The 18461-nt window shown below is 45.1% G+C and overlaps 1 protein-coding gene across 1 annotated transcript; it reads left to right on the forward strand.

Annotated features, from left to right (window-relative positions):
- The first annotated feature begins 5406 nt into the window (after positions 1-5406).
- Positions 5407-14236, forward strand: RBBP7 (RB binding protein 7, chromatin remodeling factor). The gene is made up of 12 exons (XM_076356971.1): positions 5407-5604; positions 5939-6083; positions 8110-8252; positions 8733-8906; positions 9216-9331; positions 9945-10105; positions 10534-10660; positions 10754-10831; positions 11426-11502; positions 11964-12021; positions 12803-12913; positions 13703-14236. The coding sequence occupies exons 1-12, from the start codon at positions 5589-5591 to the stop codon at positions 13769-13771; spliced, it is 1275 nt and encodes a 424-aa protein (XP_076213086.1). The 5' UTR covers positions 5407-5588; the 3' UTR covers positions 13772-14236.
- Positions 14237-18461: the final 4225 nt, after the last annotated feature.

Below are 18461 nucleotides of genomic sequence, written 5' to 3' on the forward strand. Positions count from 1 at the left end.
AATGCTGCCATGTCCACAGCAAGCAACAAAAAAGCGTTCAGCAGGGTTGGATTTATTAGTCTGGGCTTAGTACAGTGTTAATGTTATTTTGGGAGGGGAAGCGGGGCTTGTTATATGAGAACAAGCTTAGTTTGTACGTTCCAACATAGACATATTCTACATCAAAGGTAAAACACTGTGTATTCCTGAATACTGAAGGAATGCACAAGACTGCCGTAGGATTGCTTCTCATTTGCAGCACGAAGTTCAATACAATCTACAATGGTTAGCTGAAAGTGTGACAAACGGTGCTAGTTATCCAAAACACGCAGATCATGAGTTCCCGCTACAGCATCCCAATAGTGGGAACAATCCCACCTAGAAGGTGCAAGAGGAGTATTTGTCTACAATGCTGGATGTAATCCGAGTGAGTCATGCCTTCCCCTACGTAACTGACATTCCTACAAATGTACTTTATTCGTTGCAAAGTGAAAGCTACCATTTGCACGTGGTTACGCAGCACACATATGTTGCATATCAGGACAAAACACAGCCAAGCCTATTTAGAAGTGAACCGCCAGAGACATGCTGTCATTAGACAAATCCCAAACTGCATGTCACAGAGAACAAGAAAGTCCGAGACACTGCTACACTGCTACAGCTCAAGATTTTCTGTGACAGCAGGGTATTGGTTAGGTGGGATTTATACTGGGGAGATAATAATTGCTGGGTAAATACAAAGAAATACTGAATGAGCAGTGAGGAAAATAAACACGGTCACACTTCAAGAAATTCTGAATGGATGTTTCCATCAATTAAACTGAGGTGTGCTTTTCTTATCTGCATGTTTGATGAAAATGATGCTTTACTCCAAACAGGCTACTGAGACTATGCAATGACAGCAACTATATTAGAGAATAATAAATGCTGAGGCTGCTACTTTACTTTTCCAATGGGTAATTGGAAAATTACCCATTTCCAAAAATTTCCAATTGAGGTTTTGTGCAAACTTGATTTTCTTTAAACAATTTTCTGACTGAGATGGTCATTCACAGTAATACCTACACCTACTTGCCGAGTTGTGCTATGAACATCCATCAGCTCTGCATAATGTATAAGAGACATAAGCACCAGCAAGCCAGCTAATTCTTTGCAGAGTAATAAATCAGCATACATGTCTTCAAGCTGAAAATTAATAAGTGCATATAATTCTTCATATCTGGCGATTTGAAGCACGATGCAGCAGACACAATTGAGGATGCAGGAGATTTTTTCTTTTACTGAAATAAAAATGCAATATTTCATGCTTAGGTTTGAAAGACGTATAGCTTAATAAAATAAAGCTTATGATTCAAGTCACTCTCTTACTTCAGAACTAATTTATCGTGCATTTTACACATACCGCAAGTGATGAACAGTGGCCTTGGGTAATTACTTACCTTACAAAGTGTGGGAATCAAAGGATATGTTTTAATGTGTGGTCACAGATACGACCATGCTGATGAACTGCAAATAACCAACCCAAGAGTCGACGATGGGCCTTCTTTGATAGCTGTACTGCTTATAAATTGTCTTTTCCATGACAATCTCAATGGGAGAAAAGCACTTAATACTAGGATTTTTGGTGCGTGGCTTTAAATTAAAAGAAAATGTGGCTGTGTGCAAGTATAACCGCTAGCAAGGAGAAGAGAACTGTGCTGGTCACTTACCAACTATTTTGATACACAGGCATGACAGGTTTTGTTCACCAAAGCTAGTACTAGTCCTGGCAGCCCATTAGAATCCAACTCGATTTGCAGATCCTAAAGAGAATCTGCAAAAATTTGTGGAGGGTCGGGGAGCAATTCCTCTCGTCACTTACAGTTCGGCCAAGCCCTACATGACATCATTGAAGGACAATTTTGTGTATCGTTTTCCAAAACTAATTCACATTTTCCCCGTCATATTCCAGGTAAGCTGTGGCAACAATTACTGCTGTTTACAGCAAAAGGCACAAACAGCATCCCACCCAAATGCTCATACAGGCTTGATCTTTCAAGGGGCCATGTGATCACCCTTCAGTGAGAGCTAACAGCGGTGACTTAAAGCCAGGAAGCCTGACAGAGATTTCCTTTATCCAGTATCTGAGGTTTAAGTGCTCAACGCTCTGTGACAACACACAGACTCTGAAAGGTTCAGTCTTCACTCTCCAACGTTTTAGGAAGGCCTCAGCACTTTGTAGGAGTAGACACATACTTGGCAGCAAATACCAAAACAACTAGTAAGCATTGCCAAAGGCAAGCTGATAACACATCTTCTGTGATCAAGGCTCTGTGTGTTAACACGCTCACTTGCGCACTCCTATGTAGCGGATTATTTTAAAGCTTCCAATTAATTTAACAAGATTCCCGTTTTGAATAAGTAAGCCATGCATAGCTTTAATTCCAAACTGTGCAGGTTTAAGGGGAAGATTAATATATAGTTATTTAACCTTTCCACCAAAAAATTTTGATTTTTTCAACGCTCTTGCCAAAAAAGCAACGGTTCATTAGGGAAGGCTTCCTGTTTGAGGAGTTGGCTGCCTACCTCAGCTACAACCTTCAGCTGCTATTACCAGCCTCTGACTCTCCAGCCTCTCCTAGACATAAACATTTTCCATAACTGGACTCCTTTTTTGAAAAACTGGAGTCCAGACCATAGAAGGCTCGGCCCATGAAGAGTGTCCTCACAGAGGGAAATTAAAAAACGCTGGCTCTTACTTGGCTGCGTGTTCCTCTCTCTCTCCTGCCACTATCTCCAGCTGAGCAGTGAGCTCCTCTACAGAGCAAATTTCCTCCCTTTCGGGGACTCAAGGCATATGAGCCTTAGTGATAGGGGATTCATCTCCCCGAGTTTAATACTGAAGCAAGAATTCATCTTAAGACTCTAAGTCACAACATGGTAAGAAAACCCATGCGATTTGGAGGCAAAACATTCCTTTGAATCTTTAGGGGGATCTGGGAGAATCTAACCCGATTCCTAACTGTCTCTATTTCCATTATTCTGCTGGGAAGTGTTATTAGCTGCTAGAAAGATCTACCCTGGTTAAGGCTGTTACCTATGGCAAGCACTGTTTAAGCAGTTAAACTAAATGGTCTTTTGGTTAGTGATAGCTGAAACAGAGGAGAACAGAAAGGCTGGGCGAGCACGGTGGCAAAGCCATATGTTTGATTTGTATGTGACTGCTTAAAAGAAGCTGTGTCACTCGCCACAGCAGTCAGACAATACTATTAGACAACAATAGGATTTAAAACTCTTGTAACGCTGACTGATATTATGTGACTGAGGATTCAATAATGCAGTTCAGTGTCTTCCATGCCCTAACTGCAACTAACAAATAGTTCCAACGGTCATTTCTCCTAGAAAATTAAACAACATTCTGTTATCTTCAGCATCATTGCTGAAAAAAAAGTAACTATTCAGCTGTGGCCTCTGTAACCGTTTTTACTTACATTTTTCTAGTTGTAAAGTGGTATTAATATCTAAGTTTGTAATATAATTTAGGGTTTATTAGTTAAGACATACTAAACACACGTCAACTGCTATTCTTTCCTGCTAAATCTAAGTTTGTTTCAAATGCAGCCAGGCCGCCTGCTAGCTGCTGGATCTCCAAGAAATTTCCATTTTACCGCCAAAGCCCCAAACCTCCATATAGCGCGGAGCGCGGATCAGAGAAACACACCGCGGCGGTGAGCCTCCGCAGCCCCTGCGCCAGGGGCTGAGCACAGCCCTGCACTGCGCGGCTTGCCCCGCAGCCCATGGCTGGCTGCCCAGCACCACAGCAGCCCTGCACGGCCGGCTGCAGCACCGCGCACCCCCGCTCCCCCGGCCTCCCTCTCCCTCTGGGTTCCCCGAAGTCTCCTGGACGTAGCTGCCTCCGCTTGTTTCCATGAGGCTAATCTCTAGTCTTCATTCCTGCCGGGATCATTTTTTAACTGATACGTGGGCTGTCCTTTGCTCTTTTAATGGCTAAATGATTGTAATTTCTGACTGGTGGAAAAAGGTATCTTGCATTTTGTACTTTGGACACTTCCGTAGAAAAAGTCGTTTGTTCTCATTTCCCTCCTGTTGACTGCACTGTCCCTCCTTTCTGAATGGACCCTGGGTTCTGTTCATGAAAACTAATGAATGATTTAAGTAATAATAAAACTACTCCCGTTTCCCAATTTCTACTTCCAGCGTGCAATGACTGATGCCCTCTTTGGTAAATCTGCCTTAGAGCCGCAGTTACAAGTAGGACAGTTTGAAGACGAGGGCCAGAAGAATGTTTTTGTTCTTCACCCACTTCTGAGTGTTTTGGGGATTTAACACCTCTAGAATTTCGATTTTTTTATTTTACCCCTCTGCAAGGAAGACGAGTGCAAATGACACTTGCGGGTAGCATTTCGGTACCCCGCTCTTCCCCAGCAGTACTGGCGGCAGCGCATCCCAGTTTGGCTTGTGGCGGCACCCCGTTCCCGGCACCACCGCCCCCGTTGTTACCGGGGGGGCGGAGCGCCGGTGCTCTCCGCGGCAGGCACGCCTGCCCCCGGGGGCACCGTGCGGCCGGGGGGTACCGTCCGAGCAGAGAAACTAGTTACTAACCCCGCTGTGGCGCGCGCGGCTCCGTAGGGCTTGCGTAGCGGCCTCTCGGCGCCACCGAGGCCCTCCGGCTAGGCCGGGATTTCGGGGCGACGGCAAAACTGCGGCGAGCGGACCGCGCGCATCGAGCCCCTACGTCTAAAGCGTATCCCGCGCCTCTGCGGCGCGGGCCGAGCTCGCTCCGGGCGCCGCGCGGCAGCCTCTGGAGCGGGCGGGCAGGTCGCCCCGCAGCGCCCTCGGACTGGGGTGAAGCAGCAGGGAGCCCGTCCGCCAGCTCCCGCTGCGGCACCCTCGGGCGGGCTGCTTTACCCACAGCCCCACCTCGCGGCCACAGCGCGGCCAGGCCGACGCGCCTTCCCCCCGCCCGCACACCCCGCGCCTCTGTGGCCGCCTGGCTCCTCCTCGCCCCCTCCGCTCCGCCCCGCTCCGCCCCGCACCGCCCCGTAATCCCGGGGCCGCAGCGCGGACCCGCCCGGGCGTAGCGTCGGCCCCCTCGGGGCCGAGCCCGGGCGCTCTCGGGGCGGGGAAGGCCCTGCGGCACCGGCACCCTCCGCCTCCGCCTCTCCCTCCCCACCCGCCGGCGCTTCCAGGGGGCTCCTGCGCGCTCCCGGCCGTTAGGGCGGCCCCGTCCCGCCCCGCGTGGGCTCGGCGCGCGCCAGCGCCTGGTCGGAGCGCCCCGGCCGCCCCCCCCCCCCCCTCCCCCCCCCGCGCGCGCGCGCGTGCGCGCGCCCTCGCGGCCCTTCCGCCCACCCCATTGGCTGCCGCTGCGGGCGGTGGTGCCGCGGGCCCGCCGGCAGCGCATGCGCGGTGGTTCGAGGCGCGGGTTGGAAGTCGGCAAGCCCGCGCGCGGCGGGGCGGCGGCGGCAGCGCCGTTGGGGCCCTCGGGGCCTTTACCGCCGGCCCTCGCTCTCTCCCGCCCTCCTCCTCTTCCTCCTCCTCTCCCCCTTCGGCGCCGTTAGCCCTTGCTTCCTGCGCCGCGTCTCGCCTGCGCGCGCACGCGCACACCCAAAATGGCGAGCAAGGAAGGTAGGAAACCTCCTTTTCCCTCTCCCCGGCTGGGCGACGGGGCGAGGACGCGTGTGCTCGGCGGGAGGGGGCGCGGGTGGCGTGGCGGGGCTGAGGCGCTCCGGGCTTCCTCTCTAAGGAACTTCCGACGGGATGGTAGCGAGGGTGGGGCGGTTGCAGTTGTCCTCCCGCCGGCCGCCCCTGAGGGCGCTTCGGGGCCCCCCTCTCCTACCCCGCCCCCCCCCCCCGGTATAGCCCCGGCCCGTGGCGACACCGCCCTTCCCCGCCTTCTCCGCGCCCCGGTTCGGCGGCGGCAGGCGCCGAGCCCCTGGTTCATCTCTCTCCCTTCCCGCAGTACTGGAGGACACGGTGGAGGAGCGTGTCATCAGCGAGGAGTACAAGATCTGGAAGAAAAACACCCCCTTCCTGTACGACCTGGTGATGACACATGCTCTGGAGTGGCCCAGCCTCACCGTGCAGTGGTTGCCTGATGTGACCAGGTGAGAGAAGGGAAGAGAGGCCTGGAAGGTGCCAGGGAGGCACAGGGCTCAGCTGCTGATTTGCTTAGTTTGCAAAGCGGGAGCTGAGGGTGTGTGCAATTGCTTGTTCCACTGCTCTTTCTGTCCCTGTTAACCATGTCTGCTAAGTAACTTGAGGATAAAAGCCACGCAAGACAAGAATAATTTGGGTTAGACTCCTCTTTGTGAGCTTGTAACGCTTTACTTTGCTTACAGCTTTAAAAATCCTTTGGGTATGCAGAAGCTTTGAGGAAAAAAGTCACAAGCTGATACTTCACAGAACTCTAGCTTAGTCTAGCAGTACGTGTCGTGAGGTGCGAGGAGAGAAATCTTTCTCAATTTACTGATATATGAGACCTAACACTCTTCTGTAGTTAATTCTGATCAGAGAAATCTATGTACTAAATTAGCTTTTTCTTGAAGACTGTTTTTCTTCATGTGCACTACAGATTACTGTTCTGTAGAAGCTACAGTATCTATCTCTGGGGTTTTTTTGTTTGTTTGTTTTAAGTCTGGACTTATTTAAGAGGATGTTGTTCTAAGACTGGTGCTTCACGTCCTGGTTCTGTCCCTGGCTCACTGTTGACTTCACATGTTTTAATTTTCCCATTCTTCCACCTCCCCCTGAAAATTGTGGGCTCACTGGTTAATTTCTTAAAAAATGTTGAAGATGGGGATAGATTCTGTTCATGTGCCAGCTACTATAGAACTTAAATTGTCACAGTAATCACTCAGGGCTCCATTGAGTTAGTGGACAAGAACCGGGTCCGTCATGTTGTTATAAACTGTAAACCAGCTAGGTTTTAAAATATCTTATGTGTAAAGTTCACACAATAATCAGAGGATGGTCTCTTTCCTCTTTAAAATTCCACCTTACCTGTGTGATGTTATACTTGGTGGTTAGATGATCACTTAATTTTCTATACCAGAATGTTTGGGGAAGATGTTGAGAGATGTGAGCTAACTAGTCATGGCATGGAGAAAATGAAGCGGGGATTTGAGGGTGTGGAGCCCGTATGAGGAACACTTCTGCTTGCCTCGTATTTTGCAGATTGACTTAATATTCAGTTTAAAACCTGGTATTTCCAATTATCCAGTGTCAAAATATGTAAGCCATTTAAGGCAAGGACTGTCTCTTTGTATGGCACCTGACATGATGGGACACCTGTTCCTGATGCAAGTAAGTGCGTGTGCATTGTGTGTTTTTTGTTTCGTTCCATATTTTTCTTTCCCCCTCAAAATGTATGATGATGCCTTGGAAGTGGTGTAGTAATACCTACGGTGGTTTATGATTGCCCAAATGATTCCTGTTTGCTTGGATTCAGAGAGCGTAATTAGTTTTGTTGCTTTCAGGAATGCAGAAGCTGCTTGGTTTTGACAGTTCAAGTTTTTCCTTTCAGGGATAAATGGCACTGTCCATCCAGCCTTTCACTTATTACTAAATGTTGCGTTTAACCACCAGAAGAGAAATTTGATTCTAGTTAGCTAGGACTTGTGCAGTGTTTAAAAATGAGCTTCTGAAATAGAATAATAACTGGTAAAAGCTGCTGAGAGAGGCAATTGAAATAGGTTGCCACTTGTCCTCAGTATTTGTGTTTTATAGAAAGTATTGTTGATTGTTTTCTAAACCAATACTGTGCGACTGCTAAGGGAATTAAAGACAGAAGTAGGTATTAGTGTCACCTTTAACTACTGTGCAAACTGTAGTTGTCCCTTTCAAGCCATAGTGGCAACGGTTACTGATGTGTATTGTCACACTAGCCTTGCTGGTTGTATCTTTGGCTTGCTTATGTCAGAGGCTAGTTGACTTTATTGCACAAGTCTCTTGCGACAAAGGAAAGGATCTCTTACACAAGTCTCTCTTCTAGCTCCCTGAAGAAGTTTGGATCTTGAGTGTTATTGATGCTAGCTATGCTATCTGTCCTGGTTTCGGCAACAAACCACAACACTATCAAACTTCTGGAACTGAGCACATGATTTTATTCCACGCATTTATTATTCTAAACAGGCCAGAAGGAAAGGATTATGCTCTACACTGGCTGGTTTTGGGAACACACACGTCCGATGAACAGAACCACCTGGTTGTTGCAAGAGTCCAGATTCCCAATGATGATCAGTTTGATACTTCGCAATATGACAGTGAGAAAGGAGGTGGGCATGCATGCATTCTTAGATTATGTTTTAGCAGTAGCATTACTAAGTGTTCTGTCTACTGATATTCTAACTTTCTGTTAAATACTAAAGCTGACATATACTTATCAGTTCACACTAATTCTAGTTCATTAGTTGTGACTAAAAAGAGGAAACTTCTTATTTCAGAAGCACTTAGGTAACATTATGACATACAATCCCTACTAGCATTTCTACCAGCTCTGTCAGTTGTGGTGAAAACTGATACACATCTACCTCAAGTAGAGACTAAAGCTCTGAAGGAGTTTGTACCATAGAGGATTCAAAGTATCTAAAGTGTTAATGCTGTTGTGTCACCTGGTGCTAGTCCTTCATAGGCTTCATTGTATTATGGTAAGATGCTTACCACTGTTTCTTGGGGTGGGGGAGATGGTATGAAATGCTGTTTCACCCGTTGAAAATAGTTGATGTGATAAACTGACCTTTTTCTGGCAAATGTAGAGTTTGGTGGCTTTGGATCTGTGACCGGCAAAATCGAAACGGAGATTAAAATTAACCATGAAGGTGAAGTAAACCGTGCTCGTTACATGCCGCAGAATCCCTGCATCATTGCTACAAAAACACCGTCTGCTGATGTGTTGGTATTTGACTACACCAAACATCCTTCAAAGCCAGGTGGGTCAGACTCCTTGAAGTTAAGCAAAATGTCTCTTGTCATTGAGGGGTAAACTTGTATTTAACTGTAATTGGGAGGAGAGGTGATGGGCTCTGGAATCCGAATAAGATGACCCATATCTTCTGTGACATTAGCTGCCTGGTTATGCTCAATATCGTAAGAGAATCTTGATAGAAGCAGCACTCTCCTAAGAGGCAGATGTATAAAATACGATTATTGCAATGGAAACAAAGTTGTTAGGTGATAATATGTTCTTACGGATTGATGTGCAAGGTGAAGCTAAATGGAAGGAATTTCCTCTCTTTCAGACCCAAGTGGAGAGTGTAATCCTGACCTTAGATTAAGAGGGCACCAGAAGGAAGGCTATGGCTTATCATGGAACTCAAATTTGAGTGGACATCTTCTCAGTGCATCAGATGATCATGTAAAACCCACATCTTTTCCCCTATTTAAAAAAAAAAAACACAAAACAACCAAACCACCCCTCCTAATTTATGCTGTAATAGATAATTGGAGAAAAACTGGGTTAGTGTAGCTGTATATTGTTATGTGGGGAAGCTCTCACGTATTGTAATTATATTTCTAAAGGCTGTCAGTTGACTTCAGGCTGTAATCAACAACCAGTTCTTTGTAACGTTCTTGATGAAGTAAGAACAGAATGTTTTTATAGTTGTCTGCTGGAAGAAATTGTTGTATAACAGCCCTTTAAACTGGCTTGGGTCTGAGACCATAAATTAGTAAGCACTCTCAAAGATCAATTGAACTAACAGCTTATAAATTTCTTTGTGGGCTTTAAAAGTGTAAAGTGCTTTTGTGACCTTATAAATAATCCTTGGGCCTTGAATTTGCAGAAAACTGGTTGATAACTTAGCTCACTTCTCACTTATGGCATATTAAGTGTTCTTTTCCAAAAACAAAGAACTGTTTCAGGAGCGTCATCTCTCTGTTTATATGTAGAACGTGACTATTTACTTATTTTCTTGAAAGATAATACAGTCAGAGTCAGCGTAACGATAGAATATGACTCTTATTTACAGACTGTGTGTTTATGGGATATAAGTGCTGGACCAAAAGAAGGCAAAATTGTTGATGCGAAAGCAATCTTTACTGGGCACTCCGCAGTAGTAGAAGACGTGGCATGGCATCTGCTCCATGAATCGCTGTTTGGATCCGTGGCGGATGATCAGAAGCTGATGATGTAAGTTGGGGTTAAGCGGTTTCTGGATAGTGCCTGCTGTGTGCTGTCAGTGGACCAGTCCAGAGCACTTGGATAAAATATCTGAATTCTGGAATGATCTCATGTAGCTCTTCAGTGCAATCAACTATAGTAATGCTGCAGAATCACCAAAAGCTGCATGTCATTTAATGTGTTCACATCATTTGAAAATAAGATGTAATTAATATGTATGTCAGCTTTCTGGTGCGAACTGCTCGCGTACAACAGACACAAAATACTGAAAGGTTATGGAATAAGAACTAGCTTCAGACTCAGGTTTAGTAATAATGTAGTCTCTTAAACTAATGTGTAGTGTAGTGAAAAAGAACCTCCTGTGAAAACTTACATTTGTTCACTCTCGCTCTCTCCTCCCTGCCCCTCACCCTCCCCCAAACCCTTCATTGCAACAGTTGGGACACAAGATCTAATACCACGTCCAAGCCAAGTCATTCTGTAGATGCTCATACAGCCGAGGTCAACTGTCTGTCCTTCAATCCTTACAGCGAGTTCATTCTAGCAACTGGTTCTGCTGACAAGGTTTTTACTTGTGTATACTTTAAATTCATAAGTATTCTAGATGATAGTTCTATAGCCATTGTAGTAAAAACAATTTTTTGTTACTTCTCCCAGACGGTGGCTCTATGGGATCTTCGAAACTTAAAATTGAAACTCCATTCTTTTGAGTCTCATAAAGATGAAATTTTTCAGGTGGGTAAACTTTTCTGACAAGCTGTAGAAAAAACTAGAAGAGTACTGACTTGGACAAGAACGTGCAGATTTTCATATGGTGACCAACCACGATAAATAAGTCTGTTAAACATGAAATAGTGAATTTTGGTTCAATAAATACAGCCAGTACCACGTCGTTTCTTTCTGCCTTTCCCCACTTGACTCGGAAGCAAGTAGTCAACGACTTACTGCTAAACAGATACTGGGAGTTTGCAAGTACCTTCAGTACAGGTAGAAGGTTTCTCTAAAATGTCCTGCTGTAGAGAGGACCTGGGTTCAAATCTAATATTGTGAACTCTGCCTATTTAGTAGGTGCAAGTAACAGTGAATTTTAGACAATTACATTTCATGATACGGTAAGTCTGTAACAGTGAAATAATGTTGGCTGTTCAATTTGAGAAATCTTAAGACTTTAAAGGACTCTCTTCGAGCTATAGGATATCCTTTGTGCTGGAAGAAACTGATTTATTGAGTATAGTTGTTGAAAATTAATGGCCAGGTGCCGGTGATGGTTATTCAGGATATGCTTTGGAAATCAGTAACTGCTCCAGTCAAGTTGTTTTCTTTCAATAGGTTCACTGGTCTCCTCATAATGAAACAATTCTTGCTTCAAGCGGTACTGATCGTCGGCTTAATGTGTGGGATCTAAGGTGAAGAGCAATTCCTTTCTTTTAATATATATGAACAGATGGTATTAAAAAAAAAAAAAAAAAAGGCTGCAGACCTACTTTATTTGGTAGACTTGATTTGTGCTGTTCTCCAGCCTTCCTTGCTTGCTGAACTTGGACCTGGTCTTTCGGGTACACAGTAGAAGCAGCACAGTACTTCTAATGTTACTTCTCTGTGAGGATTTCTTGCTGATAAAATTGTTTTCTGTTGTCTTTAGTAATAAGTGATTTCTGTCTCCATGTGCTTCACAAGTTAGATTCTGTTTCAGTAATGATAACGCCAAACAGTTGATGTTTTATACCTGAGGCTTATAGTTACCTGACAGTGAGAAAAACCGATAGCAAAAGCAAATACTGGAAACAAAGGCTAGGAACTGTGAAGTTAAGGTGATATAGGATGCAATTTTCATGATTAATAAAAAGCATAAACTACTCTCTTACAGTAAAATTGGAGAAGAGCAGTCTGCAGAGGATGCAGAAGATGGGCCTCCTGAGCTGCTGGTACGCTTTTGTTCAGGTTTCAGTCTGCTGACATGCTGTATGGCAGTATGACGCCTAATGACTGCGCTACTAAAACGGCAGCAGTTCATAAGTCTTTTCACCGCCCCGGTTTCCAATCCGTTGCAGTAGGCTTCCTCTGCTCAATTCTGAAGGTAGTGATTTTTTTCAAAGCTGCCCTGGACACGATTTACACATCTTTATTGTTAAACATATTTACAGTTCGGCCATGTGCTTGGTATTCTTCTATAACTAAATGCGTGTAAAGCTAAGGCCTCAAATAGTTTATCTCGCATTAGACCAAGTAGGTCCCGTATAGCTAACTTTACTGATGTGGAAAGTACAAAGGCTTATGTTTTGTTTTGCTTCCTTAGGAAACAAACAGACAAAAATGCTTATAGTTTGGTTTCCCCATTTCCTGTGTAACTGTGTAAGTGCTCATATAATCAGACAAGGTAATGGATATAAAATATGGCTGGGTTTCCCAGCCCAACCCTGTGTGAAGTAGCACCGTGTTGAGGATGTCAGTCAGTTGTTGCTGTAACAGTACGAACTGTCGTCTTGAATGCTGTCTCAGCGATTGCATCTGTGTCCGTAAGCAATGAGTGGAACGCGCTGTTTCGCACACGCCTTCTTTAAGTCTGTATTGTGAATCTCCAGTAGCAAGTTTTTTCTTCTTTGCGTAGTCATCAGCGTGATGAATTTAACTTCTGAATCTTGGGTTTTAACAGATTTCTCTCTAGAGATGAAATGGCTTACTGAAGCTTGTGGGTTTTTTTAACAGTTTATTCATGGAGGACACACTGCCAAAATTTCAGACTTCAGTTGGAATCCTAATGAGCCTTGGGTAATCTGTTCTGTATCGGAGGACAACATAATGCAGATATGGCAAATGGTGAGTGTCACAACGGCTCTTGAGTTGCTCTGAAGCTTGTTGCATAAACGAAACCAAAATGGCTCGTTCTTCTTCAGTGACTGAAAGTGGTCTGTCCCCTGCGCTTCTCAGCGCTCTTTGATTGGAGAGTAAGACTTTCAAAAGAAAACAAAGACTAAAACAACCCGAACAAATGCAACTGCTACTTAATTCTTGACTCAAGTCTTAGGTACTAGTTAATATTAAGAATAAATGTGGCAGTTGCGACCTTACATCCAATAGTAGCCAAGACTGACTCTTCCCCCTCCCCGCACGTTGACTTGTGAAGCAAGATGCCTTTTACCTCTCCAGTTCGTATTATTTTACGTTACAGGAATTTGATCAGTTGTCTTATAAATGTGGAATAAAGTCACTTGGCAATAATTTAAGTTAAAAAAGTGTAACAGACTTAAATGTGCATCACAGGTCAGGCTTTCAGGTTTTTATACCTGTTCTTTAACTTGTTTGTGTGTTCAGACTGAGGTTGAAATAAGTCCAAATAAAATGTACGTGGTAAGGCTGATGGTTAGGTGGCTAATGCTTATGCTGCTGAAATAAAACAACACGAGAAGAGAACTGCTGAAGTCTAGCCACTGCGTGCACATTCCTAAATTTGGCTGCCCTTTAAGAAAAGGCAGGGAGAAGGTCCCTTTAAGGAGGGGGCGATGTCTGTGCCGCCTTGGTATTGTCATGTTTTTTTCTGTATCAAGTGTAGAAGACTTTAAGAACAGCTGTGTCTACCACTTGTAACGTAATATTTTGTGTCTTTAGGCAGAAAACATCTACAATGATGAAGAACCAGATATAGCAACAGCCGAACTGGAGGGTCAAGGAACATAACTTTCCTTCCTTAAGGAAATACCGGGTGTGACATAGTAATATAATTGGACTACTGTGTATGTTAAAAGAAAAAAAAAAAAAAAAAAAGCCCCTAAAAGAAACAAAACCCCAAAAAACAAGGACTGGGCAGAAGCATTGCATCAAAACGAGAATATTCTTAATTGGGCATGAAAAGCTTGTATAGTCAAGTTGTCATGGGCTACCCTTGGTTATTTGGGCACTGTGAGCCATTGTACACTGTACAGCAATTAGCTTTTAGGGAAAAGAAGAATGACTTAATACCTATGTCTATATTTTTAAACAAACTTAGTGGGTTCCTGTAAATAAAACAGTCAAATCCTCACTCTTCCCACACAGAAAGTGCGCCAAAAAAAAAAAAGTTTTTATTAATATGTAAAAAGAGCTTTTCACTTTCACACAACACTTTTGGATTGGCTTTGCATAAATAAAATTTATTAAATAAAACGTTTGCTGTGTTTAATGTCCATTGACATAAGGTGAATGCCTTCTTTCCTGAATATAATTTAATTTCTGCATGGTAATGAAGATACGTACTTCTTAGTTGATAGCTTGCCCCGCAGTTAAAGGTCTGGGGAGATGAGAGTTGTCTTGATGCGAAAAACTTGGAATGGATGCCTCGGATCCTTGACAAGCAGAATGGGTGTAGATGGAGGTTTGGGGAGTACATGGGGATGACCGGTCAGAGACCCGTAAAGTTCAAGTATAAATCTTGAGCAGAGTCGTCCAGTAAGTGTTGAGTTGGGTTTTGGGTTTGGGAGGGTTTTTTGGGTTTTGGTTTGTTTGGGGTTTTTTTTGCAGTGGCGGTGGAAACGCTGGCCTTTAACATTTTCTTGTGTTAGGTGCCAGGATGGCAATGCCCTCTCGGTGAATTGGCATCATCGCCTACGTTTAGCTAGAGCCCTCCTGTAGCTTTTTTGGATTAAAATGCTGTGAGGCAATCCGGCAGGTGTCTAAAATACATTAACAGCTGAACAAATAGAAGACAAAAACACAGTTTGCTTCTAAATCTCTGGCTGACTGGGAAGCTGGAGAATTTGGACCATGTAGAAGTAAAGTATCTCCATATTTATCATGGTTCTACGGCCAAGTTATGGATCACCGTGGGAGCTGCCGGTCAGACAAATCTAAGTTGGTGTCTAACTTGAGTTTAAATTAAAGCTTTTTGTTACTTAAGACAGGGCTCAATTAAATGAATTGCGGGCTTTCCTGATCTTTCTGCTCAAACTGAAAAAAATAGACGACTTTGGTGACTGATCCTGAAAATGTGATTTTTTTTTTTTTTTTTTTTTTTATGTTGAAAATGTAACTTCCCGTGATGCATATCTTGCTCTTGTCTTTACTTGAATTTTGACAAGTTAGTAGGCTGCTGGGCTCAAGCTGCGTATCTTAACGTACCTGTACTGGGTCTGGCTGGGATGGAGTTCACTTCAAGAAGCGGATACGGTGCTGGGTTTCGGGTTTATGGCTAGAAGGGTGTTGATAATGCACCCATGTTTTGGCTATTGCTGGGCAGTGGTTGCACGCCACGTCGGCTGGGGGTGGGCACGAGGTGGGGAGGGGGCGCAGCCAGGACAGCTGACCTGAATTGGCCAAAGGGGAATATCCCTTACCGTATGTCACGCTCAGCGATGAAACATGAGGTAGAGGAAGAAGAAGGGGGCCTTTCATGGTGGCCGTTGCTTGGAGGCTGGCAGGGCATGGGCCTGCTGCTGGGAGGTGGCAAGTGATTTCACTTTTTTTTTTTTTTGGTCTTTTTTTTTTCCCCCCCTTCTCTCACCTGCCTATTACACTGTCTTTCATCTCTACCCCTGGGATTTTCTTCCTACTCTCTCCCTGTCTTGCTGTGGGGAGGTGTGAGCGAGCAGCTGTGTTGAGTGTTTAGCTGCTGGCCAGGGTCAGCCCACTACTCTACCATTCATGAATGGAAAGCTGCTATTTGAGGTAAATACTTCCATTTTTTAGGGGTGAGAGTGGAATGAATTTTGATTTAGCTCCTTCCGTGTTCTGTGCGGGAATTTGGTAGGCTGGACGCTCCCTGGGTCTAGTAGACCTGCGTAATGTTACATCCCATTCTTAAAAGCGTTGGTACTTGGGAGCGGGGTGGGAACAAACAAAAGATGGTTTTGATGAGGGAGCTAATTCACCTTCACGAGACCAGTACCATGTACTAGTACTGTACTGTTGATTAACGTTCAGCCGAAGGTAGCCCTTTCCAGGACACGGGTGGCAGTTGTAAGCTGGAACTTGACTCCAGAAGTCTGTGGTTCAGCATTTTGTTCCTCAGGAAGGTGCTCACCTGTACGTCACTGAGAGGACCAGCTTCCTTCCAGCATGCCCCCTCTGGTCATCGTCTACAGCAGACTATCCCTGCGCTGGTGCTGTGAGGGAATGGCAATGGTGGAGCAAAGGTACTGCTAACAACTTTCCTGTTTACTGTTTGGCTAAGGGTCATTCAGCTAAAAGAGTCAACATCTGTTGACCGAGCCTTGGTACGTGTAAGCAGGCCAGCAGTTTTCTCTTCCTTGCCTCACAGGAAGGGCTCCACAATGATATCTAAGGGGAACTCTAGATGCTCTGGATGCTAATTTAATTTGCAAGTGGCAGCAAATGATAAGCATTAAACATACTGAACTTGGGGACAGTTTTTGGCCAGGTCATACTTCCTTTTGACATTCATTTTGACATACACAGCTCTTGAATAGGAAACGAAGAGGTCAATGGCCTGACCGATTGTTACTGCAAAAGCAAAAGTGCTTCCCAGAGAGCACGGTGGTGGCTCTTCCTGGCACAGGTGGGGCTGTGGCCTGTTACATGACCCCTCCAGCTGCTGGTGCTCTTCAGCGCTTACTTCAAGGAGAGCTACTGGCTGCTTTGCACCAGCATGTCCAGCGTAGTTCATTCCTGTAATTAGTGATTTCAGTTTTCTGCGTCCATTATGGTTGGGTTGTTAATGCTTAAGTCTTCTTACTGCCTCACTAACTAGACAGAGCGGGAAGGAGGGGCGAACTACTAATTGCAGCGCTGTTCTCGTCGTTCTTCTTATGTTGCTTGTTTTTAATCCCCTGCCTGCTGTTAGCAGGACACCCCCCCACCCACCCCAGTGCTGTAGGCACTGTGTCATCATGCATAGACATGTCTCCTTCCACACCTTTTTCCAGAATGGTTCCTCTAAAAGCGATGCAGGCAGGTGCAAAAGCACTTGAACATTGCCGTGGAAGGCTGAGATGCTGTCAGCTTTTAGCAGGTAGGCAGCAGCAGCAGCTGGAGAGGATGTGCGGAACAGCACGAAAGGTCAAAGCTGCTGAAGGACAGCTAGGCTGCTGCCCAATTAACCATGCTTCGGTCTAGCGGGTGCTCGTGCGTGTAAAAACACTAAAACGCCACATCTGGGAAGTGGAGATGAATGCGTTCTCTAAGTGTGATTTTGGTTTGACTGACACATATGGGGGGGGGGGGGCGGGCATCTCCTGCTGAAGGGAGGAATCTGGCCTGAGACAGCCAATGCAGCTGCCGTGCTAACAGCTTCTGTCCCCGGTTGTCCAACTTGCGAACCGGCTCCAGAAATATCTCAGGCCCCCTCAGGAAGCTGGAGACTCAGTGTTAGAGGCCCCTGTGATAGACTGGCCCTGTAACTTTTACTTCTCTGAGTTCATTCCTATTGGAAACAGGGTCTCCTGCAGAAGGCAGAACACCTGCCGAAGCACTGCCGTGTCTGGCAAGACCCAGGCTGCCACTCGTTCACTCATAAAAGTCTAAAGCCATTCTGTTTTTTTAATGACCTTGTTTTGCATCCCGGTTAACTGGGTGAAGTTAAATTATTGCAAAAGCATATTCACCTGATTAGTGGCATACTGTCAAGAGAAATTTTGGGTCTATTGTACAGACCCCCCCAACCTTTAAAAAAAAAAAAGTGATTGTCAGTGTTCCTGATTTCCTTTACTGAAATGCCAAGAGCTCCAAGCTGGAGCTCTGTGAGTCACTCACTGGTGGATACCTTCAACGTCCCACAAAGCTCTGCCGCTTCCCTGTAGAGCATCGAAGAGTCAGCTAGCTGGGGCTTAGGGATGCACTCAGTACCCGTTCTTGTACAGCTGAAAGGCAGCAGGATGGGGTAATTTATCATGGAACAAAAGGAGAGCGTAATTTTGTTATCTTTAGTATACTTGTAGTTCAAAGTGCTGCAGTAAATGCAACCTCTGTACGGATTCCTTCTCCCTGAGTCTGAATTGTCTTTCACAGTACACGTGTACACATGTGCCTTCCTTCGATAGTGGCAACCTCGCACAAGCCTTATTTAGGTAGCTATAGGACAGCTTGGTCCCACAGCCAGGTCACAGGGCCGGTATTTAATTTGAGTCAGCCTACATCTTGTTGACTTAAACCTTTTCGTTACTGAGTGGGAATGTGCTGCTGGGACCATTACGGTTTTTAATTTGCAAGTCCTACACATTTTTTTTGTGCGTGAAATGTTTGTGAAACATTGGAGGGTCATCATTTTTAAGCCTCTTTGTCTATCGGAGTGCCTTAATATTTTGATTTTAAAAACTGGTTACCTCCATAGTAATACTGCTTATGTACTGCAGTTAGTAGTAAAAATAATGGAGTTTGAAGAAAGAAAAAAAAAAAGGCATAAAACAGTCAACCTGAACAATGGCTACAGTAAGATATT

Source organism: Aptenodytes patagonicus, chromosome 1 (assembly GCF_965638725.1).
Source record: "Aptenodytes patagonicus chromosome 1, bAptPat1.pri.cur, whole genome shotgun sequence".
NCBI lineage: Eukaryota > Metazoa > Chordata > Aves > Sphenisciformes > Spheniscidae > Aptenodytes > Aptenodytes patagonicus.